Source organism: Protomyctophum parallelum (genome assembly GCF_964188405.1).
Source record: "Protomyctophum parallelum genome assembly, chromosome: 7".
Classification (NCBI taxonomy): Eukaryota; Metazoa; Chordata; class Actinopteri; order Myctophiformes; family Myctophidae; genus Protomyctophum; species Protomyctophum parallelum.
This window is the reverse complement of record NC_139705.1, coordinates 51944374-51971025: the sequence shown is the minus strand read 5'-3', so window position 1 is coordinate 51971025 and position 26652 is coordinate 51944374. Positions and strand designations below refer to the sequence as shown.

Below are 26652 nucleotides of genomic sequence, written 5' to 3'. Positions count from 1 at the left end.
GCTTAAAAGGTCTTTAAATAAATTAAATAAAAACTGCCTATGAAGAAATGCATTGCGTTTTCATTTCCTGGGCCGTTCGTTGTTCTGAAAGGGGGAGGGACTGCGCCGCTCTATATTCTACCACAGGTTTCGAGGAAGCAATCTGATTGGTTGAAACAGCCTTCTAGCCGTGGGTTAAACCAGCACCGTTCACCACCTAATAAAAAAAAAGAATTCAGCGCTAGCAAACTCGGTGGCTAGGCTAGCTAGTTTCTTGGGACATTTGTGGTCGTAGTTACAAATGGTAAATGGTAAATGGTGCATTTATATAGCGCCTTTATCCAAGGCGCTTTACATAGATTGTGCATTACATTCACCCATTCACACACCGATGGCAGCGGAAACCATGCAAGGCACCAACTAGCACATCGGGAGCAATTAGGGGTTCAGTGTCTTGCTCAAGGACACTTCGACAGTAACTCTGGGGGAGCCCGGGTTCGAACTGGCAACCTTACGGTTACCATCCAGGCACTCTACCCCTGAGCCACTACATCGGTCATTAAAAAAATATATTCTTTCAGCGATTTTCTTAGTTTTAAACTGTTAAACTCGAGGGTGTGGTTTAACGTGATTATTGCCACTTCAGTGATGCTTTGCGGAACTCGACTTCGTCTCGTTCCTGACCGCATCCCTGTCGTGGCAATAACCCTCTTGTGTAATATTGCTTATATTATATTGTGTGTGCGTGGCACTGGAGGCTGACCTTGTTGAAGTGGTCTCCGATGACCTGCCAGATGCGGGACCACTGCAGCCGGATGCGGTTCATGTTGCAGTAGGGTTAGGGTTTAGGGTTTAGGGTTTAGAGGCTGTACTGACCTTGTTGAAGTGGTCTCCGATGACCTGCCAGATGCGGGACCACTGCAGCCGGATGCGGTTCATGTTGTAGTAGGAGATCTCCACGATCTTCTGCAGGCTGAACATCCTGGGCTGGTGGGCCGAGGCCAGCTCGTCCATGGAGACGGCACACAGCCACCGCACGAAGTCCACTGGAAGGAAGGAGAGCACAGGGTTAGGGTTTAGGGTTAGGGTTAGGGTTTAGGGTTAGGGTTTAGGGTTAGGGTTTAGGGGCCGAGGCCAGCTCGTCCATGGAGACGGCACACAGCCACCGCACGAAGTCCACTGGAAGGAAGGAGACCACAGGGTTAGGGTTTAGGGTTAGGGTTTAGGGTTAGGGTTAGGGTTAGGGTTAGGGTTTAGGGTTAGGGTTTAGGGTTAGGGTTTAGGGTTAGGGTTTAGGGTTAGGGTTTAGGGGCCGAGGCCAGCTCGTCCATGGAGACGGCACACAGCCACCGCACGAAGTCCACTGGAAGGAAGGAGAGCACAGGGTTAGGGTTTAGGGTTAGGGTTTAGGGTTAGGGTTTAGGGTTAGGGTTTAGGGTTTAGGGGCCGAGGCCAGCTCGTCCATGGAGACGGCGCACAGCCACCGCACGAAGTCCACTGGAAGGAAGGAGACCACAGGGTTAGGGTTTAGGGTTTAGGGTTAAGGGTTAGGGTTTAGGGGCCGAGGCCAGCTCGTCCATGGAGACGGCACACAGCCACCGCACGAAGTCCACTGGAAGGAAGGAGAGCACAGGGTTAGGGTTTAGGGTTTAGGGTTAGGGTTAGGGTTTAGGGTTAGGGTTAGGGTTTAGGGTTTAGGGTTTAGGGTTTAGGGGCCGAGGCCAGCTCGTCCATGGAGACGGCACACAGCCACCGCACGAAGTCCACTGGAAGGAAGGAGACCACAGGACACACACGGCACATTGAGACTGCAGTGTTGGTTTCGTCGACTAGATTAGATGTGTCTTTAACCCATTCTGACCTGAGATCAGATTCATACGAGGTTTCCGCCGGACACACACTGGTCCTGATTAACCCATTCTGACCTGAGATCAGATTCTAAAAAATGTCAGTCGTTCTTCGATTTTTTTCAAAAATAGCAGACCTACAAGCTCGTATCGCGCCACTCGGTGGCGCGATATGAGCTTGTAGATCTGCTATTTTTAAATAGCTAAAGCATAACATGATGCTGACACCAAAATGGGTGCCCGGGCAGAATGGGTTAATAATATCCACACAAGAGGGAGATTTGTTTTGCTCAGGTCAATATGCATATATTCAGGACAATACATAAATGTACAAATACAATAAAACACCCAGCAGAGTACAAATAATTCTAAAGAGCCATCTCGTCGACTACAGTGTTTCACTGACGAAAACTAAAATGGAAACTAAATGAAAACTAAGCTATGATGACGAAAACTATAAAGGCTAAATTAGACACTGAAAATGTCGTCAACAAATAAAAACTAGACTACACTACACTGTCCAGTCGCTCAGCGAACACACACACACAGGTTGTGAATGTCCAGTCGCTCAGCGAACACACACACACAGGCTGTGAATGTCCAGTCGCTCAGCGTTCACACACACAGGTTGTGAATGTCCAGTCGCTCAGCGTTCACACACACAGGCTGTGAATGTCCAGTCGCTCAGCGAACACACACACACAGGCTGTGAATGTCCAGTCGCTCAGCGTTCACACACACAGACACAAACTAAAATAAAACTGTAAACTTACCGATTGCGTTTCCATCGAGCCTGGTGGAGCCCGTGAAGATCCTGCAACAGACACAGACCAGGTTTACAATTTGTAAAACACAGACATGTTGTTACCAAAACCTTAAAAATATACTCAAATCATCATAATAGAAAGATTGAAATTATACATGAAACCTTGCCAGTGTCTGTTGTTACAGGCTACAGCAGCCAGGAGATTGGTATAATAATGCATAAAGAATACTCTCGCTGTACATGCAGTAGATATTTATTTTGGAACGAGCTTCCAGAAGACCTTAAAACTCACATCACTGCCTTCCTTGGTTCAATTCAGGGAAATGATTCCCAGCATGTCTTGTTCAACATTGTAAGTGTTTTAATTAATCATTTCATTTTTTTAAGAGCCTGCCCAGGGACTAGAGATGAAATGTAGCTTCGGCTAACTCAGGCCCATTTACATTGATGTAAAAACTGACATGTTGATTAATGAGCTTTGTCCCTGTCAAATAAATAAATAAATAAATAAATGAAATAAAAATCAACCTGTCCACGGCGACGACGACACTCTGAGAGCTGGTCTCCCCCACGGACTCCTGGATCTGTGCCATCTGCTTCCTCTCCTGTCCGCCCACCAGGGTGCCTGGCAACAACCACCACAGGCATTTAACACACGGCTGCACCACGTACAGTAAACCAAACACGTGTGTTTTACTGTCCACACACTGTACTGTACGCAATCGAACGAGATCAGGGCGGGCCCCTAGGACAGCTGGGCCCCTAGGACAGCTGGGCTAGATGTGCGTGCCCCTTTAGTTTTAAAAAGAATGTGTGGAAATCTGCACAATGCAACCCATTGTGAGTGTCTGGATCAGCCACTTTCACTATTTTTCATATGACAAAGTGCACAGGGTTATATTAGGTTAAATGTGAGGCAACGAAACAGGATGACATGAAAGAAAAGATAGAGCTACCCTTCAGGCTTCTGGAGTGCGTGTGTGTGTGTGTGTGCGTGCGTGCGTGCCTGCCTGCCGTGCGTTGCGGTGCGTTGCGTTGCGGTGCGGTGCGGTGCGCTGCGTTGTACTTACCCAGTCCCAGGGGCATGAATTCCTCCGTCCCAGAGGGGAATCCCTTGATGCTTCCCTCTCTCTCTCGGACCACCCCTGAAATGTAGCGAGTCTTCACCCCGGTGCCGATCAACTGGGCCAGCTCCAGCTGACTGATGCACCTCAGAATCTAGACAAACACACCCACACAGAACCAGTCAACACCACTAACAGTAACCAGGCCCATTTCATTCACCTCAGAATCTAGACAAACACACCCACACAGAACCAGTCAACACCTCAGAATCTAGACAAACACACCCACACAGAACCAGTCAACACCTCAGAATCTAGACAAACACACCCACACAGAACCAGTCAACACCTCAGAATCTAGACAAACACACCCACACAGAACCAGTCAACACCTCAGAATCTAGACAAACACACCCACACAGAACCAGTCAACACCACTAACAGTAACCAGGCCCATTTCATTCACAGCAGTGTCGACTTCATCAAATGTTCGTCGACTACCTACGGTACTTTTCGCTGACTAACTAAATGGAAACTAAATGAAAACTAAGCTATGATGACAAAAACTAAGACTAAATATATTGACAATTTCGTCAACAAATAAAAAGACTAAAATGTTAGGAAGGGACTAGTGGACAGGAGATCCAGTAGAAGTCATTTTACACTTGGTTGCATGCTGAAAATGGCAGATCTACAAGCTCACAAGCTTGTAGGTGGGCTATTTTCAGCAAGTGTAAAATCAGTCATATTACGACGGCATCAAAGCTCACCAAAATATATTGTTGTCGACTAAAACTAGACTAACACTAAAACCAGGTGACTAAAATGTGACCAAAACCAAATGAAAACTATTCAAGAGAGACTGACTAAATAAAACTGAAACTGGGAGGTCGGGGGTTCGATCCCCGGCCGGGTCATACCAAAGACTGTAAAAATGGGACACAATGCCTCCCTGGCACTCAGCATCAAAGGGTTGGATTGGGGGGTCAAATCTACTATTAAATCAAATGATTCCCGAGCGCGGCACGGCTGCAGCTCACCGCTCAAATGCGGAGAACAAATTTCACTGCGGTAACATGTGTGACAAATCGTATGACTTTGACTTTGACGTGCCTCGTGCCAGGAGTTCCCCAGGTAGTTCCCGTCGGTGTGGGCCACGGTGATGAGGGTCTTGATGGTGTCGATGTTCTTCTGCTTCATCTCCGTGATGCTGGAGCTGGCCGTCAGGAGGGTGAACCGGGCCAGCGCCTGGACGTAGGCGTCACGCTCCAACTGTAGAGAGAGAGAGGAAGGTCAATGTCAGGAGGGTGAACCGGGCCTGGACGTAGGCGTCACGCTCCAACTGTAGAGAGAGAGAGAGAGGAAGGTCAATGTCAGGAGGGTGAACCGGGCCTGGAACATTTCATGGTAGGGGTTCAATGCCTTGCTCAAGGGCGCTTCAGCGGTGGTAATTCTAACGTGCCGGTCCGGGGATACGAACTATAGCGACCTTCACGATATCAAGACCGCTCCGCACACCGTTCGGCCACCGCTGCCGAAGCTCGTAGTGGCGCGCTAGGAGCTTGTAGGTCTGCTTGTAGGTCTGTACATTACCGGTTATCAAAGTCAAATTGATTGGGTGACCCCCGCCCAGGTGGTGATGGTTCTGACCTGCATGTGGAAGATGCAGGAGATCCGGATGGCACAGCGGATTCCCTCCAGACACAGCGAGGCCACCTCGGGGTCGTCACAGTCCTGAAGACCCACGCTGAACGCCGCCAGCAGGGGAGTCCACGCCAGCTGGAACACACAAGATTCAATCATTTATTTGCCATGTCAACAAGTTGATAGGAATTTGTTAATTTGTTAAAATTACCACCGCTGAAGTGCCCTTGGACAAGCTCATACGAGCTTGTAGGTCTGCTATTTTTGAAAAATCGAAGAACGACTGACATTTTTAGAATCAGGTCAGAATGGGTTAATCAGACCAGTGTGTGTCCAGTGGAAACCTCGTATGAATCTGATCTCAGGTCAGAATGGGTTAAGTGCTATATGCATATTGCTATGAGTTCAGATGTCTAATGGCTACGGGGTAAGTGCTATCCCTGAAGTGACATGTTGAGCTCTGGATACTTCTATATCTCCTGCCTGATGGGAGGAGATTGAAGAGGTGATGTGCAGGATGGGAGTTGTCTGCAATGATTTTTATTCTTATCCTATGTTTTTTGATGCGTGACGTACTACACACATAGTAGCAGTGTTGATTTTGTCGACTAAAACTTTTTTTTTTTCACTGACAAAAACTAAATGAAAACTAAACTATGATGACTAAAACTGAGACTAAATATATAGACAATTTCGTAGAGAAATAAAAAAAAACTAGACTAAAATGTTAGGAAGGGACTAAGTGGACAAAAGATCCAGTATGAGTCATTTTACACTTGGTTGCATGCTGAAAATAGCAGATCTACAAGCTCACAAGCGTGACGCGCTGTGAGCTTGTAGATCTCCAGTCTGGAGCTGTGTGGAACTACATATTTGAACTGGGGTTCCCCACCAACACAGTCTGGAGCTGTGTGGAACTACATATTTGAACTGGGGTCCACCAACACAGTCTGGAGCTGTGTGGAACTACATATTTGAACTGGGGTTCCCCACCAACACAGTCTGGAGCTGTGTGGAACTACATATTTGAACTGGGGTCCACCAACACAGTCTGGAGCTGTGTGGAACTACATATTTGAACTGGGGTCCACCAACACAGTCTGGAGCTGTGTGGAACTACATATTTGAACTGGGGTTCCCCACCAACACAGTCTGGAGCTGTGTGGAACTACATATTTGAACTGGGGTTCCCCACCAACACAGTCTGGAGCTGTGTGGAACTACATATTTGAACTGGGGTCCACCAACACAGTCTGGAGCTGTGTGGAACTACATATTTGAACTGGGGTCCACCAACACAGCCTGGAGCTGTGTGGGACTACATATTTGAACTGGGGTTCCCCACCAACACAGTCTGGAGCTGTGTGGAACTACATATTTGAACTGGGGTTCCCCACCAACACAGCCTGGAGCTGTGTGGAACTACATATTTGAACTGGGGTCCACCAACACAGTCTGGAGCTGTGTGGAACTACATATTTGAACTGGGGTCCACCAACACATTCTGGAGCTGTGTGGAACTACATATTTGAACTGGGGTCCACCAACACAGTCTGGAGCTGTGTGGAACTACATATTTGAACTGGGGTTCCCCACCAACACAGTCTGGAGCTGTGTGGAACTACATATTTGAACTGGGGTCCACCAACACAGTCTGGAGCTGTGTGGAACTACATATTTGAACTGGGGTTCCCCACCAACACAGTCTGGAGCTGTGTGGAACTACATATTTGAACTGGGGTCCACCAACACAGTCTGGAGCTGTGTGGAACTACATATTTGAACTGGGGTTCCCCACCATCACAGTCTGGAGCTGTGTGGAACTACATATTTGAACTGGGGTTCCCCACCATCACAGTCTGGAGCTGTGTGGAACTACATATTTGAACTGGGGTCCACCAACACAGTCTGGAGCTGTGTGGAACTACATATTTGAACTGGGGTTCACCAACACAGTCTGGAGCTGTGTGGAACTACATCTTTGGATGAACTCTGACATCATATCTGATGAGGTCAGATTCCATGCATCTCAACGGCATAAAGTGTGATTCCACACAGTGTGAGGAGCAGTAGCTTAGAGAGAGACGACCCAAACCCAGAGAAGAAGAGATGGAGAAACTGTGTGGTTCTGAGATGAGGAGAATTCAGCAGTACTCTGTGCATGTGACTCTGGACCCTGACACGGCAAACTCCGGCCTCATCCTGTCTGAGGATGGGAAACAAGTGAGACTTGGAAACATATGGAAGATTCTCCCCGAAAATAAAGAGAGATTCTCATCTTGTCTCAGTGTCTTAGGAAAGCAAAGCTTTTCATCTGGAAGGTTTTACTACGAGGTTCAGGTTGGTGGAGGGAAGACTGGGTGGACAGTAGGAGTGGCCAGAGAGTCCATCGACAGGAAGGGACAAATCTATCCCTATAGTCCCAACGATGGTTACTGGACTTTAAGCTTTAATAATGGAAATATGTTGCTAGTTGCTAATGCTGGTTCTCCTGTCCTCCCTGTAGGAAAGGAGCCCCAGACAGTGGGAGTGTTTGTGGACTATGAGGAGGGTCTGGTCTCCTTTTATGATGTGGAGACCAGAGTTAATCTCTACTCCTTCACTGGCTGCTCCTTCACTGAGAGACTCTTTCCATTCTTCAGTCCATGTTGGTATGGTGGTACAAACTCAGCTCCTCTGATAATCTCTCCTGTCAATCCCTGTGATATGAGCGCTGATCTGCATGTACAGGAGAACATGTGAAGGACACGCTACGAGGGGCGGAGCACGCCGGCCTACTTGGGGCCATGCGTGTTTGGGAACGATGCAAGTTGTTGAGGCATAAATGTGACAATGTCTCTCAGCCAATCCGTGAAGCAGACGCGTTGGGGTTTGGCCAATCAGGGAAGCCGATGCACAAAACCTCCCAAACACGCTGAGAATGTGTGTGTCTTCATCAGAGCTGCAGACAGACAGACTGAGAAACCGTTTGATTGGCCAGTCGTGACTGAACACCTCAGGATCATATGAGACACTCTGATTGGCCAGTCGTGACTGAACACCTCAGGATCATATGAGACACACTCTGTGATTGGCCAGTCGTCACTGAACACCTCAGGATCATATGAGACACTCTGTGATTGGCCAGTCGTGACTCGCCACGTTTGAGACGGTTCGGTCGGACTTTTCGATCAAATAACCGTTTAGTTGATGAGCTGCTTTTTTTTAAATATCTGCTAATCTCAATTTCCCTCAATGTCTAACATACAAAAATCTACATTTTGCTGATATACAGAATGAATACAAAAGGTATATTATATTCCTTAACCCATTCTGACCTGAGATCAGATTTAAAAAATGTCTTCTATGTCAGTCGCTCTTCGATTTTTCAAAAATAGCAGACCTAGATCTGCTATTTTGCAATAGCTAAAGCACGACATGATGCTAACACCAAAATGAGTTCCCACCCAAAATAGGTTAATGAAATATGTATTTGCCCATTGACTACAGAGCCAGTCAATGGCATCTACTGTATGTATGAGGAATGAAATGAAATGATGTCCGTCATCACATGCAAAAGAAGAGATGTTTCTGTAGCTACCAAGGTGGGGGGGATTTTTTTTTTTAACCGGCCCGCATTTGTGACAGCATTACATTCACAGAAAACTGCCCAAAACGTACAACGTGTCTGAAGTGTTCTCTCATCTCCACAGAAAACTGCCCAAAACGTACAACGTGTCTGAAGTGTTCTCTCATCTCCACAGAAAACTGCCCAAAACGTACAACGTGTCTGAAGTGTTCTCTCATCTCCACAGAAAACTGCCCAAAACGTACAACGTGTCTGAAGTGTTCTCTCATCTCCACAGAAAACTGCCCAAAACGTACAACGTGTCTGAAGTGTTCTCTCGTCTCCACAGAAAACTGCCCAAAACGTTCAATGTGTCTGAAGTGTTCTCTCGTCTCCACAGAAAACTGCCCAAAACGTACAATGTGTCTGAAGTGTTCTCTCATCTCCACAGAAAACTGCCCAAAACGTACAATGTGTCTGAAGTGTTCTCTCATCTCCACAGAAAACTGCCCAAAACGTACAACGTGTCTGAAGTGTTCTCTCATCTCCACAGAAAACTGCCCAAAACGTACAACGTGTCTGAAGTGTTCTCTCATCTCCACAGAAAACTGCCCAAAACGTTCAATGTGTCTGAAGTGTTCTCTCATCTCCACAGAAAACTGCCCGAGATGTACAACGTGTCTGAAGTGTTCTCTCATCTCCACAGAAAACTGCCCAAAACGTACAATGTGTCTGAAGTGTTCTCTCATCTCCACAGAAAACTGCCCAAAACGTACAACGTCTCTGAAGTGTTCTCTCATCTCCACAGAAAACTGCCCAAAATGTACAACGTGTCTGAAGTGTTCTCTCATCTCCACAGAAAACTGCCCAAAACGTACAACGTGTCTGAAGTGTTCTCTCATCTCCACAGAAAACTGCCCAAAACGTACAACGTGTCTGAAGTGTTCTCTCATCTCCACAGAAAACTGCCCAAAACGTACAACGTGTCTGAAGTGTTCTCTCATCTCCACAGAAAACTGCCCAAAACGTACAACGTGTCTGAAGTGTTCTCTCATCTCCACAGAAAACTGCCCAAGATGTACAACGTGTCTGAAGTGTTCTCTCATCTCCACAGAAAACTGCCCAAAACGTACAACGTGTCTGAAGTGTTCTCTCATCTCCACAGAAAACTGCCCAAAACGTACAATGTGTCTGAAGTGTTCTCTCATCTCCACAGAAAACTGCCCAAGATGTACAACGTGTCTGAAGTGTTCTCTCATCTCCACAGAAAACTGCCCAAAACGTACAATGTGTCTGAAGTGTTCTCTCATCTCCACAGAAAACTGCCCAAAACGTACAATGTGTCTGAAGTGTTCTCTCATCTCCACAGAAAACTGCCCAAAACGTACAATGTGTCTGAAGTGTTCTCTCATCTCCAGGTCCTCCTCTATCTCCTCTAACCTCAGTCTGAACTCCAGAAGAACCTCACCTTCCTCCAGAATAGGCAAAGCTTTTCTTTTTCCAACACTTGCCTATTTAGGCCTGACGTCGAAAAAAAAGAAAATTAAAAAAGTATTCTGAAAGAATATATATTCAAATATCTGGGCAAAACCCACGCACAGTAGGCTTGTATATGATATGAAAACAATCAGCCAGGAATGGATTAGTACTTAATTAAGTCAGATAACTACCAACAAAACAACAGAGCTCACAGCTGCATGTCTGCTGTAGAAAAGAAAAAAAAATGCAAAATCATAAAAAATATTAAAAATAATATTGGCGAATACTCGATTTTTGATTTACAGTGTCGACTACCGTTTTGCTAGTCGACTACACGAATAATGGATGTTTTGGTTAGTGCCCTACTGGGCGCTATGATTTAATAACCCCGGGCGTTGCAGGTCTGCTAGTTTTGAAAAAACGTGAAAATGTGCCTGAAATCTTTGAGTATATATATTGTTACAGTGCAAGTTTTTAACTCAAATCTTTGCTTCTGGGTCGGGTCCCTGGAACAACATATTTTGGGTTGACGGCCAATGTCATATATATGTAGGGGTCCTTGACATGAAAATGTTTGAGAACCACTGACATAGAAACGGTCAGAAATCTGTCAGGATTTAGAAGGCATTAGTAGAATCGTTCTCAGGTCTAAATGGGTTAAACATGGTTCTGGCGTGCACCAGGTACCTTAAACATGGGCCTGACGTGCTCCAGGTGCGTGGCGCTGAAGAAGGGGGACTGTGCGTGGCTCACGGCCTCCATCAGAGCCTTGGCCGTCTTGGCCATCTGCTCCATCTCCAGGTTGTACAGCAGACGACGCTGCTTCTCGCTGGCTGCGCCTGACACCACACACAGGGGGGGGGGGGGGGGGGGTGCAGTGATGATTTTGAGACGGCACACATTTAGATGTTGTCCCTTTCCCTTAGAAATAATCGCCATAACAATCAGGCAGTGTTGATTTTGTTGAAGACGAAAAATGTTCGTCGACTACCTTTTTGGCTTTTTCCACTGACGAAAACTAAATGGAAACTAAGCTAAAACTAAGACTACATAATACTGAAGATTTCGTCAACAAATAAAAACTAGACTAAAATCTGTTGAGATCCACTATCACAATTACAATTAAGGTGGCCTTACACTAGCCGATAATCGGGCATTTTTGACGCTCAGGGGGTGCCCGACTCAATCGACCTGCTCGGGGCCGCTGAAAGCGCGATCGGCCCGATCAACATCAAGAATGTTTGATATTCGCTCTGCCCCGCTCCGACCGTGTGTGGGGCTATCAGATTTCAGATTGAAAAAAAAAATCGGCTAGTGTAAGGCCACCTTTAGTTGCATGCTGAAAATAGCCAAAATAGCCAATCTACAAGCTCACAACTGTGACGCGTTGTGAGCTTGTAGATCTCGGCTATTTTCAGCATGTGAAAAATTACGACGGTATTAAGGCCCGCCAAAATACATTTTGTTCGACTAAATCAACTGTAGATTTAGTCGTACTAAAATCTTATGACATTTAGTCGACTAAAACTAGACCAACACTAATACATTCCAGGTGACTAAAATGTGACTAAAACTAAGTGAAAACTATTAGACTAAAACCAAAAATAGAAATGTGCTGCCAAAAACAACACAGCTTAAACCCATTCTGGGCGGGAACCTCTTTTGGTGTTAGCATTATGCTATGCTTTAGCTATTTAAAAATAGCAGATCTACAAGCTCATAGCGCGCCACCGAGTGGCGCGCTACGAGCTTGTAGGTCTGCTATTTTTGAAAAATCAAAGAACGAATGACATAGAAACATAGCTTTTTCAGAAAACTGTCAGGATGTAGAAGACATGTTTAGAATCTGATCTCAGGTCAGAATGGGTTAACACGGGTGTGATTTTCTCCAGTGGTTCTCTGTGTCCTCCAGGTACTCCTCAGGGAGGAGGGTGAGGGAGGAGGAGGGTGAGGGAGGGAGGAGGGTGAGGGAGGAGGAGGGTGAGGGAGGAGGAGGGTGAGGAGGAGGTTCTCTGTGTCCTCCAGGTACTCACTCAGGGTTAGGGTGAGGGAGGAGGAGGGTGAGGGAGGGAGGAGGTTCTCTGTGTCCTCCAGGTACTCACTCAGGGAGGAGGGTGAGGGAGGAGGAGGGTGAGGGAGGAGGAGGGTGTGTGAGGAGGAGGTTCTCTGTGTCCTCCAGGTACTCACTCAGGGAGGAGGGTGAGGGAGGAGGAGGGTGAGGGAGGGAGGAGGTTCTCTGTGTCCTCCAGGTACTCACTCAGGGAGGAGGGGGAGGGAGGAGGAGGGTGAGGGAGGAGGAGGGTGAGGGAGGAGGTTCTCTGTGTCCTCCAGGTACTCACTCAGGGAGGAGGGGGAGGGAGGAGGAGGGTGAGGGAGGAGGAGGTTCTCTGTGTCCTCCAGGTACTCCCTCAGGGAGGAGGGTGAGGGAGGAGGAGGAGGGTGAGGGAGGAGGAGGAGGGTGAGGGAGGAGGTTCTCTGTGTCCTCCAGGTACTCATTCAGGGAGGAGGGTGAGGGAGGAGGAGGGTGAGGGAGGAGGTTCTCTGTGTCCTCCAGGTACTCACTCTGGGAGGAGGGTGAGGGAGGAGGAGGTTCTCTGTGTCCTCCAGGTACTCACTCTGGGAGGAGGGTGAGGGAGGAGGAGGAGGGAGGGAGGGAGGAGGTTCTCTGTGTCCTCCAGGTACTCACTCAGGGAGGAGGGTGAGGGAGGAGGAGGGTGAGGGAGGAGGAGGGTGAGGGAGGAGGAGGGTGAGGGAGGGAGGAGGGTGAGGGAGGAGGAGGGTGTGTGAGGGAGGAGGTTCTCTGTGTCCTCCAGGTACTCACTCAGGGAGGAGGGTGAGGGAGGAGGAGGGTGAGGGAGGAGGAGGGTGAGGGAGGAGGTTCTCTGTGTCCTCCAGGTACTCACTCAGGGAGGAGGGTGAGGGAGGAGGAGGGTGAGGGAGGAGGAGGGTGAGGGAGGAGGTTCTCTGTGTCCTCCAGGTACTCACTCTGGGAGGAGGGTGAGGGAGGAGGAGGGTGAGGGAGGAGGAGGAGGGTGAGGGAGGGAGGAGGTTCTCTGTGTCCTCCAGGTACTCCCTCTGGGAGGAGGGTGAGGGAGGAGGAGGAGGGAGGGAGGGAGGAGGTTCTCTGTGTCCTCCAGGTACTCACTCTGGGAGGAGGGTGAGGGAGGAGGAGGAGGGAGGGAGGAGGAGGTTCTCTGTGTCCTCCAGGTACTCACTCTGGGAGGAGGGTGAGGGAGGAGGAGGGTGAGGGAGGAGGAGGGTGAGGGAGGAGGTTCTCTGTGTCCTCCAGGTACTCACTCAGGGAGGAGGGTGAGGGAGGAGGAGGGTGAGGGAGGGAGGAGGTTCTCTGTGTCCTCCAGGTACTCACTCTGCTTGCTGCTCTTGGGGGTGATGGAGTGCTCCTTGCTGTCCTTCATGGCGATCTTCTTACCGGCGATCTCGTCGTAGATGGAAGACAGGTACTCCTCTGGCAGGTCCTTGCTGTCGTTGATGCCCCGGTTCATCTTGATGTACTGCTCTTTAGTCATCTTGTTCTTCACCTGAAGAGAGAGAGAGAGAGAGAGAGAGAGAAAAATATATTTCTAAAACGGGTAGTCCCAAATTCCCAATACTTGATTCTGATTGGCTGGTTACCGTCACGTGACCGGTGTAAATTCCACCGATAACCCACTCCTTCAATCACTGGGGCTACTTGCCGAGCAAAACAAGGAAGTGATGTGGCTCGCTCTGGTGGCGCAAAGCGTAGCTACTTTTGTGAATTCAATCGTTTTATTAGGTTAATATTGCTATATGTTTGTAACCGTTTTAGAAAAGCAATAAGCCACTGGAGGCCCCAGCTTACCGGGTATTTTACACAGGCTGGGGGGTAGAAGACCCTCCGCTGCGCGTTGGGTCTGCCTACGCCCCCAGCCAGTCTAAAATACCCGGTAACCTGAGACCTCTCGTGGCTTATTGCTTAAATATATGACGTGATAACTGGATGTACATTCTAGATCAGGGTTTTCTACGTAGGGTGCAGGGGGGGACCCAGGCAGTGAATCCATTACGTAGGGTTACGTAGGGTTACGTAGGGTTTTCTACGTAGGGTGCAGGGGGGGGGGGACCCAGGCAGTGAATCCATTTCAAGCATTAGTTTTGCCAAAAAAAAGCCCCCATTGGGCTAAAACCGGCCATAGCCCTCAAATTGCTCAATGTGCAACTTTTAGCAACCAAGCATAATCTCATCCATTAGGCCTATAGATAACATTTTTATCATAAAAGTTTATATTACACTATTCACCATTTCTGGGTTCATGAAAATTCCAGTAGACTATGTGCAGGTCTGAGGTCAGTTCTTACCTGAGGACTGTGCAGGTCTGAGGTCAGTTCTTACCTGAGGACTGTGCAGGTCTGAGGTCAGTTCTTACCTGAGGACTGTGCAGGTCTGAGGTCAGTTCTTACCTGAGGACTGTGCAGGTCTGAGGTCAGTTCTTACCTGAGGACTGTGCAGGTCTGAGGTCAGTTCTTACCTGAGGACTGTGCAGGTCTGAGATCAGTTCTTACCTGAGGACTGTGCAGGTCTGAGGTCAGTTCTTACCTGAGGACTGTGCAGGTCTGAGGTCAGTTCTTACCTGAGGACTGTGCAGGTCTGAGGTCAGTTCTTACCTGAGGACTGTGCAGGTCTGAGGTCAGTTCTTACCTGAGGACTGTGCAGGTCTGAGGTCAGTTCTTACCTGAGGACTGTGCAGGTCTGTGGTCAGCATGATGATGGAGTACGCTAACACGTAGGCAGTGTCCGCGCTGGCAAACAGAGTCTGTCTGGAGGAGACATTAAAAAGGTTTGAGAACCACTGCACACAAAAAGGAACAGAGCCTTAACCCATTCTGACCTGAGATCAGATCCTAAAAATGTCTTCTACATCCTGACAGTTTTCCATTCTGACCTGAGATCAGATTCTAAAAATGTCTTCTACATCCTGACAGTTTTCCATTCTGACCCGAGATCAGATTCTAAAAATGTCTTCTATGTCAGTCGCTCTTCGATTTTTCTAAAATAGCAGACCTACAAGCTCGTAGCCACTCGGTGGCGCGCTATGAGCTTGTAGATCTGCTATTTTTCAATAGCTAAAGCATAACACAGTGCTGACACCAAAATGGGTGAAAGGACAACTTTAGTTTTTTTGTTTTAGGTTGTTATTAGAGAAAGTAAAAGATGAGTGTTCATTTTTTTTCATTTGCTGCTTTCTTTCGTTTTAGGGATTTTAGCTGTTTTTGACAGGGGGGCGGGGGCATTCGAGCATGGGGCTAAATATGTATTTTTTTTACATCTGGTCACAGAAGATCACAGGATCTACTGAATGTGAAGGGGGCCTACTGGGGGGGAAGCCACACTCTGTGTTATAGGCTCAATATGTCAGTTTGACATGCATTAGTCTACGGACCCCCATTTAAATGGCATTTCTATCTCATTTATATTGTAAAATCAAAGTTAATGTAACTCTGAGAGGGTACCCTAACCCTAACGGGTCCATTTGGTTCCAAACTTTGATTTAGCTGGGGACCCCCTGGAACTCCCTCAAAGACCCCTGGGGGTCCCCGGACCCCACTTTGGGCAGCAGCGCGGTGGCTCAGTCTTACCCCTGGTTACACTCCAGGTACCGCGCGGCAAACTTCTCCATGAGCCGGTCGATCTTCTGGGCCTCTCCGGGCAGCCGGAAGCCCTCCAGGAAGGTTCTGAGCGCAGAGACAAAGTCCCGGCTGCAGAAGTCCATCTGGTCCACGTAGCAGTACATCACCTCCTTGTTGAACTTGATGTTCTCCCCCAGGTACTCGCCCACCTGGGTCTGTGTGTGTGTGTGGGGAGGAGGAGGACAGGATTAGAAGGGTGGACCCCTAGGATAGGTACCCTCACAAAAAAACATGCAGTAAATCCACTTTAAATATTATTTTAACAGTTTGACTGTTTTACACGCTTAACCCGCATTTTAATCAACCCCCCTTCACTGCCGAGATTGTTGTATTACCTTTAGAGCATACGCTGAATTATTTGGGCTTTTAATCCGCGAAAATCCAGCAAAAAAAGCTCCTGTGGTTTGTTATGATCCGAGCGTATAATCCACCATCTTGGTGCACCCGGAAGACGCACACAAGACTCGTCTCAATGAGGCGTTGCACCCCATGCATTGGTTTCGTCATCAAAGCGAATGCATCTAGTCTCTTTCTCCGCGACGAAGACGGATTTTCTTTTTATTTATTACAATACAGCGGATTAAACACATAAAACAAAAGGCGGTATTAGCGGGGTTGGCAGCGACAGTAACCTGGAGTAATCCATTCCCGGCACGGAAACTGTTTTAATGGTTGTAGAGTAGACTATGTATTGCAATGTTGTGTTAAAATATAAAGAGAAATAATAATTACGATATTGTAATAAGAGCAGTTCCCAGAGTCACTGACCGTGTCCAGCCTCTCCTCCTGGTGGAGGAACTGTGCGATGTCCTCCGCTGTGCTTCCCAGCATGCCCTGGTCCTGGAGGTACTGGATGCCCCGCTTTGGCTTCTTGTTGAACCTGCATGGGGGATGTGGGCAGTGAACCATTAAAGTATTTATTTAAAGACGGTTTACGCCGCGGACAAAGCCAACTCGGATCGTGACAAATCATGACAATGAACACAATGTTTTGGGGCCGATCAAATCATTAGAAAGAAGAAAATAAGATTCAAGATTCAAGATTCAATCATTTATTTCAACAAGTTGATAGGAATTTGTCTTGGTTCATACTCAACATATACAGACAACCATAGATACACAAACAAGAAGGACAATACAATACAAAAACTAAAACCAGCAGCATAGGAAATTACATTCAGGGTTTTTTTAAAGTGCTATATGTATATACTATGAGTTCAGATGTCTAATGGCTACGGGGTAAGTGCTATCCCTGAAGTGACATGTAGAGCTCTGGATACTTCTATATCTCCTGCCTGATGGGAGGAGATTGAAGAGGTGATGTGCAGGATGGGAGTTGTCTGCAATGATTTTGTTTGCCTTCCTAATTATTCTGGTGGAATAGAGTGAGGAAAGTGTAGGGAGGCTATAATACATCCTATGTTTTTTGATGCGCGACGTACTACTCTTTCCAGCTTTGATTTGTCTTGAGAGGTTGTGTGACCAAACCAGACAAGCATGGAGAAGGTGAGAACACTTTCAAATAAAGGCAGGAGACAACACTATTTGTTTTGTTTTTCTTCTTATAAATTATTTGATCAGCCCCAAAACATTGTGTTCATTGTCATGATTTGTCACGATCCGAGTTGGCTTTGTCCGCGGCGTAACCGTCTTTAAATAAATACTTTAAGAAAAGCCTATGGGACAAATGCATTGAGATTCATTTCCTGGGCCACTCGTCACTGAGACCAGTGTCGGGCCACTGCGACGCTCTATAGGAATGGCAGAGTGGAAAGAGGCTGAACAACCAGGACAGTGAACAGTGTGAGTGTGGAGGCTCACAGTTCGATGCCGTGCTCGATGATGTCCTTCTGCTGCTTGATGACCTCGTACTGCTCGGGTTCGTGCTGCGAGGAGGATCCCTGGACGCTGGACGACACGGTGGAGTCCAGGGAGCTGATGCTGTCCCGCCGACCCGACAGGTGACCCGACAGGTGGTCCGGGAGCTTCAGCTCGGCGCCGTCGCCGTCGCCACCCGACGGACGCTCCTGGCCTGGAGGAGGAACACAATGTAAGGAAGGAGGAACAAATCAGTGTTGTTTCCGTCGACCAAAACTAAGACGAAATGTTCAGAGGCAGCGGTGGCCGAACGGTTTGCGGAGCGGTCTTGATATCGGAAGGTCGCTAGTTCGTATCCCCGGACCGGCACGTTAAAATGACCACCGCTGAAGTGCCCTTGGACAAGGCATTGAACCTCTACCATGAAATGTTCTATGAGCAGGGCCTGGCTGTAAACAAGTTCTTGAGCTTAGTCCTGTTACCCTGGGTAAACATGGTACCTTTCCTTTCCTTAGTCCAGTTACCCTGGGTAAACATGGTACCTTTCCTTTCCTTAGTCCAGTTACCCTGGGTAAACATAGTACCTTTCCTTTCCTTAGTCCAGTTACCCTGGGTAAACATAGTACCTTTCCTTTCCTTAGTCCAGTTACCCTGGGTAAACATAGTACCTTTCCTTTCCTTAGTCCAGTTACCCTGGGTAAACATAGTACCTTTCCTTTCCTTAGTCCAGTTACCCTGGGTAAACATAGTACCTTTCCTTTCCTTAGTCCAGTTACCCTGGGTAAACATAGTACCTTTACTTTCCTTAGTCCAGTTACCCTGGGTAAACATAGTACCTTTCCTTTCCTTAGTCCAGTTACCCTGGGTAAACATAGTACCTTTCCTTTCCTTAGTCCAGTTACCCTGGGTATAAACATAGTACCTTTCCTTTCCTTAGTCCAGTTACCCTGGGTAAACATAGTACCTTTCCTTTCCTTAGTCCAGTTACACCGGGTAAACATAGTACCTTTCCTTTCCTTAGTCCAGTTACCCTGGGTAAACATAGTACCTTTCCTTTCCTTAGTCCAGTTACCCTGGGTAAACATAGTACTTTTCCTTTCCTTAGTCCAGTTACCCTGGGTAAACATAGTACTTTTCCTTTCCTTTCGTCGACTACCTTTTTCCACTGACAAAAACTAGATGAAAACTAAGACTAAATATACTGACGATTTCGTCAATAAATAAAAACTAGACTAAAATGTTAGGAAGGGACTAGTGGACAAGAGAGAGAGATCCAGTATAAGTCATTTTACACTTGGTTGCATGCTGAAAATAGCCGATCTACAAGCTCACAACACGTAGTGCTGCGACGCGTTGTAGAGCTTGTAGATCTGCTATTTTCAGAGTACCTATAGCCGTGGCCACTCACCCAGGTTGGCCTGCAGGTTGGGGTTGACGTACAGGTCCTTGCTCCACTCCACCATGCACTTGAGGATGGACACCAGGCACTCCAGGCCCTTCTTACGCAGGCTCAGCTCCTGGAAATGATTACACACACACACACGTATGGGTCCATTTGGTTCCCTGATTTACAAAAGGATACATTTGTAATTTTACTGTGTATGTGAAGGTTAATAAGTTTGTGTGCCCTCGTATTCTTTCAAAATAGCAACGTGGGGTGCCCAACTGCCCATCCGATTAAAAAAGAAAAAGGTCTTTCCCTAAGACGTGTACAGAGTCACACCATGGGATCATTCCCAGGAAGTCTTGGGCACAAATGGGGTTTTAAAACCCAATCCAAGCCAGGAAACGTCAGGTTACGTTTTAACCCATTCTGACCTGAGATCAGATTCACACGAGGTTTCCACTGGACACACACTGGTCTGATTAACCCATTCTGACCTGAGATCAGATTCTAGAAATGTCAGTCGCTCTTCGATTTTTCAAAAAATAGCAGACCTACAAGCTCGTATCGCGCCACTCGGTGGCGCGATATGAGCTTGTAGATCTGCTATTTTTCAATAGCTAAAGCATAACATGATGCCGACACCAAAATGGGTGCCCGGTCAGAATGGGTTAAGCACTATAACCCCCTGTGCCAAGACGTAATTTTACGTCTTAATTTTTTTTTTACTTTTTTTTTTATTTTTACAATAGAAACGCTGTCACCTGGTCTGCGTTGGCAAGGCATGGATTGTGTTTTAAAAAGCACTTCAGACAAAAACCTCTTTTTTCATTTCCTGAAAGATGAACATTTTGGAGTTTTGGTGGTTTCTTCCAGACAGCAGAGAGATATACAGTACACAGTTTACAGTATGTAATGCTGAACCTGTCCCCAGGTGTACTGTACCTGTAGAGGGGTGATGCCCAGCTCCTGCCCACTCCTGCCCATGGCGATCTTTGACAGGTCGTTGACCAGCCGCTCAAAGATGTTGGCGGCGTTTAGGTCACAGTCGTAGTTCACGTAGATGTCCACCACACACTGGGCATCTGCAGGACATTAACACGTTTAGGTCACAGTCATAGTTCACGTAGATGTCCACCACACACTGGGCATCTGCAGGACATTAACACATTTAGGTCACAGTCGTAGTTCACGTAGATGTCCACCACACACTGGGCATCTGCAGGGAATTAACAAGTGGACGATTAAACGCTTATAGACCACACGATTTTAGCCCCGAGTATTCAACAGAGCCCCAGGTCGACTCCAAGGAATGTCGGAGTTCGCTCTCCAAAGATTTGATTGCAGTGTGAACTGTCGAAGACAACATGAACATGATCCGAGCACTCACAGATCTAGCATGTGAAGTCTAGATATCTGGACATGTAACATGACATGTGTTGTGACCAGCAGAGAGCAGAGCTGTGACCAGGGGGGCAGTCAGCCAGATATTTCGTGAAGCCTCATTTGAAATCGGTAGTTCATATAATGGCCTGTTGTGGCACTGGACTGGACCCAAAAAGCCCCATAGCTCCATAGAGGCCCATGTATTTTGGCCCAACTTCACCTAGACTGTATTACCTTAATAAACATGGTCATGAATACTTTCTTCTTCCAGTCACTAGTTTAAAGTCTCATTTCTAATGTCATAATATTCTTTTTGGAAAATGATGGTCCCATTAATTAAAAAAATTACCATAAAGTCGCGTATGTTCTGAGGGGCGTGGCTACTGTTACAGTCTATGATCGGGATTCTCCTCCCACTCGAGTCAAAATAAAAACCAACGGAGAAGAAGGGGGGAAGTCCCGCCTCGTTGTCTGGGCAGCCAATGACCAGCTGGTCCAAAACGGAGCCAGCCAATGGCCAGCTGGTACCAAACGGATCTAGAAAGATGGCGACTTACATCAGGAATTAGCATATTATTACAGGCTTCATTTTACGTTCATGTTAGACCCGGGGAACGCTTTGTCCATATTTTTTACAGTCTATGGCTGTGACCAGCAGAGAGATGTGACCAGCAGAGAGATGTGACCAGCAGAGAGATGTGACCAGCAGAGAGATGTGACCAGCAGAGAGATGTGACCAGCAGAGAGATGTGACCAGCAGAGAGATGTGACCAGCAGAGAGATGTGACCAGCAGAGAGATGTGACCAGCAGAGAGATGTGACCAGCAGAGAGATGTGACCAGCAGAGAGATGTGACCAGCAGAGAGATGTGACCAGCAGAGAGATGTGACCAGCAGAGAGATGTGACCAGCAGAGAGATGTGACCAGCAGAGAGATGTGACCAGCAGACCAGTGTGAACACAAGTTATTTATTCTTATTAAATATACAGACATGCAGAGTTGCAGACTGTTTTAAAGGGACTAAAGAATCAATCATAGACAAAACAGGGTATCTTTCCTTCTAGTTGTACTGCATAATAGTTTAAAAACTATATGAATCTTTTTTCACCACTGCAAATTTACACCTTTGGGAATGAAGCAGTACAACTTGAAGGAAAGATCATCTAAGAGCCACTAACTGATCCCTGCAGTGCTTCCATTCCTCTATTTTTAAAGAATCAATCCATGATTGGATAATGACTGGAAAACTAACGCTTTTACAAATAAAAGTGTCCCCTGGGCCACCAAGGAGGGATTACTCTGTTCAGGCTGGCATAACAAATGACCTGAATGTTTATGAAATGCTGACTCATGATCAGAGATTATGTAGAAGAAATAAACCAAATACATTTAACAATGTGACACATCTTGTGCGTTTTCATGACCTAACAAAGACTTGTCAGGCGTGTGTAAATCACAGCCAAACAAGCTGTTGGGTGGGTGAATGTTTCTGCTGTACAAAGAGGGTTATTCCGACCTATGTGGCCGGTTAAGAGTGATCCGTGGGCGGTTAAGAGTCGACTGAGGTTAGAGTTAGTGACATTTGTGACCGGTTAAGTCTGATGCGTGGCCGGTTAAGACTGAGGTTAGAGTTAGCGACATTTGTGACCGGTTAAGCCTGATGCGTGGCCGGTTAAGACTGAGGTTAGAGTTATCAATCTACGTGTCCGGTTAAGTCTGAGGTTAGGGTTTGGGATAGTGTCAGTAAGCCGTCGGACTAACGGAATGTCGAAACAATGACACCAGAAATGTGTGGACCAGCAGGTAGGTAGGTGTGTACAGTTACATTACCTGCACAGATGCGTGTGAGGGTCTGAATGACCATCCACTTGTGCTCAAAGGAGCTGGAGGATGTCTCCAGGATGGTCAGGAAGATCTCCCTGAAGAACACCTGAAAACAGAACGATGGACAGGAGGAGGTGAGAGGTGGTACTGTACATAGCCGTGGCCAGATGACTAATGTCAACCAGAGCAACATGGATGTGGAATGCTTTGAGATGAGTTTAATCAAATGTTGGACATTTTTCAAGTAGACGTTACCTCTCATCACTAAAAGGTACGACACCAACCACCCTTTTGGTGGTTACATACATTATGTTATAATTTAGCTATTGAAAAATAGCAGTTCTACAAGCTCATATGAACTTGTAGGTCTGCTATTTTTGAAAAATTGTTAAAGTGTGCCTCAAATCTTTCAGAAAATTGTCATGATTATTATTATTATTTTGACGTCAGGCCTGAATGGGTTAAAGCATTATTAAGCCCTTCCACTAAAAGGCGATCTTGGCGCCCAAGCCCTTCCGCTGCCCGCCCACAGATAAGACGGCGTTTACCTCGATCTGCATCTTGAGGTGGACCTTGAAGTGAGACAGCAGCGTGAGGAAGATGGCCAGGGAGAGCTCGAACACCTCGGGCACGGAGGAGACGCCGTTCTTGGACAGCGCCACGCAGAGGTACTGCTTGATGGCGTTGACGAACATCTCGTGGGTGCGGAACACCGGCCCCGCCCCCTGGAGCACGGACAGCAGCAGCTGGAGGGACACCACCTTGGAGCGCAGCTCGTGGGACCTGGAGGACAATTTACAATTTAACCCATTCTGACCTGAGATCAGATTCATACGAGGTTTCCACCGGACACACGCTGGTCTGACGAACCCATTCTGACCTGAGATCAGATTCTAAAAAATGTCAGTTGTTCTTCGATTTTTTTCAAAAATAGCAGACCTACAAGCTCGTATCGCGCCACTCGGTGGCGCGATACGAGCTTGTAGATCTGCTATTTTTCAATAGCTAAAGCATAACATGATGCCAACACCAAAATGGGTGCCCGGTCAGAATGGGTTAAGCATTTATCAGACAACAAAACAAAAAAGCATGGCAATACATCACATAGAAAATCATGAAACATGCGCAAGCTAAGAACGTAACAGTGGAATATCTATATTATGAAACTATACATATAAACTATACATATATACTATACTATGCTATACATATGTACTATGGCGTGCTATGACTATACATACAATGCAATTATAGTGCTGTCTACATAACATGCTATAAGTCTGTATCAGATGCTATCTAAGTCTACAGAAATGCTATCTAAGGGGGTGGGGTAAGTGCTATGGGCCATGATGGAGTCTGAAAAGGTGGGTTTTCAGACTACGGCGGAAGATTGGGAGTGATGCTGCAGTTCTGACTGCAATGGGAAGTGCATTCCACAGTTTTGGACAGGGAGATATGGATGGACGGGTGGGTTAGATGGATGCTATTTGCTTATTTGTTTGTTTATTAAAATGTAACGTAAAGAAAATATATTCAAAGATTTGATCTCTTATGGGGGTCCCTGGGCTAATTAATGTAAATTTGGGGGTCCTTGACATGAACCCGTTTGGGAACCACTGGGCTAAGGTGGGACAGCGGTGCGTATTTGGGGATGATAGGTACTTTAGGTGAGACAAACACCTCCTGTGAGGTCCCATCAGGCTCAGCTTACCCCTGGCCTATTGACGCTGGCTGGCCTGTGGGTGTCACGTTACAGTAAGCAGAGATGGATGGAAAAGGACAAGTTAACCTGCAGGTGAGACCATATGATGGAGCACTGCGTACCAAACAGGTGAGACCATATGATGGAGCACTGCGTACCAAACAGACCATATGATGGAGCACTGCGTACCAAACAGACCATATGATGGAGCACTGCGTACCAAACAGACCATATGATGGAGCACTGCGTACCAAACAGACCATCTGATGGAGCACTGCGTACCAAACAGACCATATGATGGAGCACTGCGTACCAAACAGGTGAGACCATATGATGGAGCACTGCGTACCAAACAGGTGAGACCATATGATGGAGCACTGCCTACCAAACAGGTGAGACCATATGATGGAGCACTGCGTACCAAACAGGTGAGACCATATGATGGAGCACTGCGTACCAAACAGGTGAGACCATATGATGGAGCACTGCGTACCAAACAGGTGAGACCATATGATGGAGCACTGCGTACCAAACAGGTGAGACCATATGATGGAGCACTGCATACCAAACAGACCATATGATGGAGCACTGTGTACCAAACAGACCATATGATGGAGCACTGCATACCAAACAGACCATATGATGGAGCACTGTGTACCAAACAGACCATATGATGGAGCACTGCCTACCAAACAGGTGAGACCATATGATGGAGCACTGCGTACCAAACAGGTGAGACCATATGATGGAGCACTGCGTACCAAACAGGTGAGACCATATGATGGAGCACTGCGTACCAAACAGGTGAGACCATCTGATGGAGCACTGCGTACCAAACAGGTGAGACCATATGATGGAGCACTGCGTACCAAACAGGTGAGACCATATGATGGAGCACTGCGTACCAAACAGGTGAGACCATATGATGGAGCACTGCGTACCAAACAGGTGAGACCATATGATGGAGCACTGCGTACCAAACAGGTGAGACCATATGATGGAGCACTGCGTACCAAACAGGTGAGACCATATGATGGAGCACTGCGTACCAAACAGTCGAGCTTGGTATAATATATTTTCTTTACGGAACCATAGGCCCAAAAACTGAAGGAATAGAGCGTCGCAGTCCCTCCCCCTTTCAGAACGGCGAGTGGCCCAAGGACTGTATAAAGAGGACAAGAAGCGAAGACCGTACGGGCGCCGCCATGTTGCTCACATGGTGCTCCATGGAAGGAAAGAAACATGCGCAGTTGCAGACCAAGGAAGCTGAACGAGGAAGTGTTGGCTGCTTATAGCCCATTGCGCATGTTTCTTTCCTTCCATGGAGCACCATGTGAGCAACATGGCGGCGCCCTTACGGTCTTCGCTTCCCGTCCTCTTTAGACAGTCCTTGGAGTGGCCCAGGAAATGAAATGCAATGCATTCTGACCATAGGATTTATTTAAAGACGGTTACGCCGCGGACAAAGCCAACTTGGATCGTGACAAATCATGACAATGAACACAATATTTTGGGCCGATCAAATCATTAGAAAGAAGAAAATAAAGGCAGGAGACATAACACTATTTGTTTAGTTTTTCTTCTTATAAATTATTTGATCGGCCCAAAACATTGTGTTCATTGTCATGATTTGTCACGATCCGAGTTGGCTTTGTCCGCGGCGTAACCGTCTTTAAATAAATACTGAATGCATTGCATTTCATTTCCTGGGCCACTCGTCGTTCTGAAAGGGGGAGGGACTGCGACGCTCTATAGAGATTAAACTGTGATGTCATGATGACACTGTGAGATGGAGGATGACTGAGTTAAGCAGTCACACCACCTGGCCTGAGTCAAACTACAACTGGACTCAGAGCTGGGTGTGGCTGCGCACCTGTTGTGCATCATGGACTTGATCAAGGCACAACAGGTTCACCTCCACAAACACTGAGGAGAGTTAGCCTCTGTCCGGACAGTGGAGAGCTATCGCCTCTCCTGTGTAAGGTGATATTATTGTGTATAATTCCCTGCAAACTTAAGGAAGCTGCCCTGTGTTGTGTCCTTCCTTGCCCTGGGTAGTGACTAGTCGGACACACATACTTTTTATTTGTGTTTTGTTCTATTAATTTGGTCATTAAGGTCCACAGAATGAGAGGTCTGCTCTGCCGGGAAACATTGCGAAAAATAAGTTATGGCCATCTTTGTATACCACAAACATGGCCATAAGGCAACATTTCATTATACTTTAAGGAGCATGTGACGTGTCAAACTAGGGGGTTTTCATCATTCTGAATCCATTCCAAGCATTAGTTTTGCACGAAAAACACTCCTTGGCCTAAATTCGGCCATATCGACTTAAACTGTGCTGACCTCATCACATTTGTGATGACGGCTACGGCCACATTAATATGATCATAAGACATGTCAGATGATCCGAGACGCAGCGAGGCTCCCAGTCTAAGGAATGGAACACACATTTTCTGCCTGGTGGACGAACGAACCACAGGGAATATTGAGTTACTGCACTGGACTAGTGTTAGATTTAACAAGAACGAAGAGTTATCTC

General features: G+C 47.0%; 1 protein-coding gene across 8 annotated transcripts in view; it reads right to left on the bottom strand.

Annotated features, from left to right (window-relative positions):
- arfgef2 (ADP-ribosylation factor guanine nucleotide-exchange factor 2 (brefeldin A-inhibited)) overlaps positions 1 to 26652 on the bottom strand; it is a 79672-nt gene that overhangs the window by 27770 nt on the left and 25250 nt on the right. For all 8 annotated transcript variants that reach the window (XM_083770158.1, XM_083770157.1, XM_083770161.1 and 5 more), the window contains 16 exons: positions 22954 to 23188; positions 22412 to 22511; positions 20141 to 20280; positions 19220 to 19328; positions 17815 to 18025; positions 16762 to 16873; positions 15943 to 16148; positions 15039 to 15123; positions 13694 to 13865; positions 11014 to 11165; positions 5307 to 5435; positions 4770 to 4928; positions 3663 to 3810; positions 3121 to 3217; positions 2600 to 2640; positions 856 to 1025 (listed from right to left, as the gene is read on the bottom strand). In XM_083770158.1, coding sequence (XP_083626284.1) covers positions 856 to 1025; positions 2600 to 2640; positions 3121 to 3217; positions 3663 to 3810; positions 4770 to 4928; positions 5307 to 5435; positions 11014 to 11165; positions 13694 to 13865; positions 15039 to 15123; positions 15943 to 16148; positions 16762 to 16873; positions 17815 to 18025; positions 19220 to 19328; positions 20141 to 20280; positions 22412 to 22511; positions 22954 to 23188 — 2266 coding nt within the window. The remainder of the gene's footprint in view (positions 1 to 855; positions 1026 to 2599; positions 2641 to 3120; positions 3218 to 3662; positions 3811 to 4769; positions 4929 to 5306; positions 5436 to 11013; positions 11166 to 13693; positions 13866 to 15038; positions 15124 to 15942; positions 16149 to 16761; positions 16874 to 17814; positions 18026 to 19219; positions 19329 to 20140; positions 20281 to 22411; positions 22512 to 22953; positions 23189 to 26652) is intronic.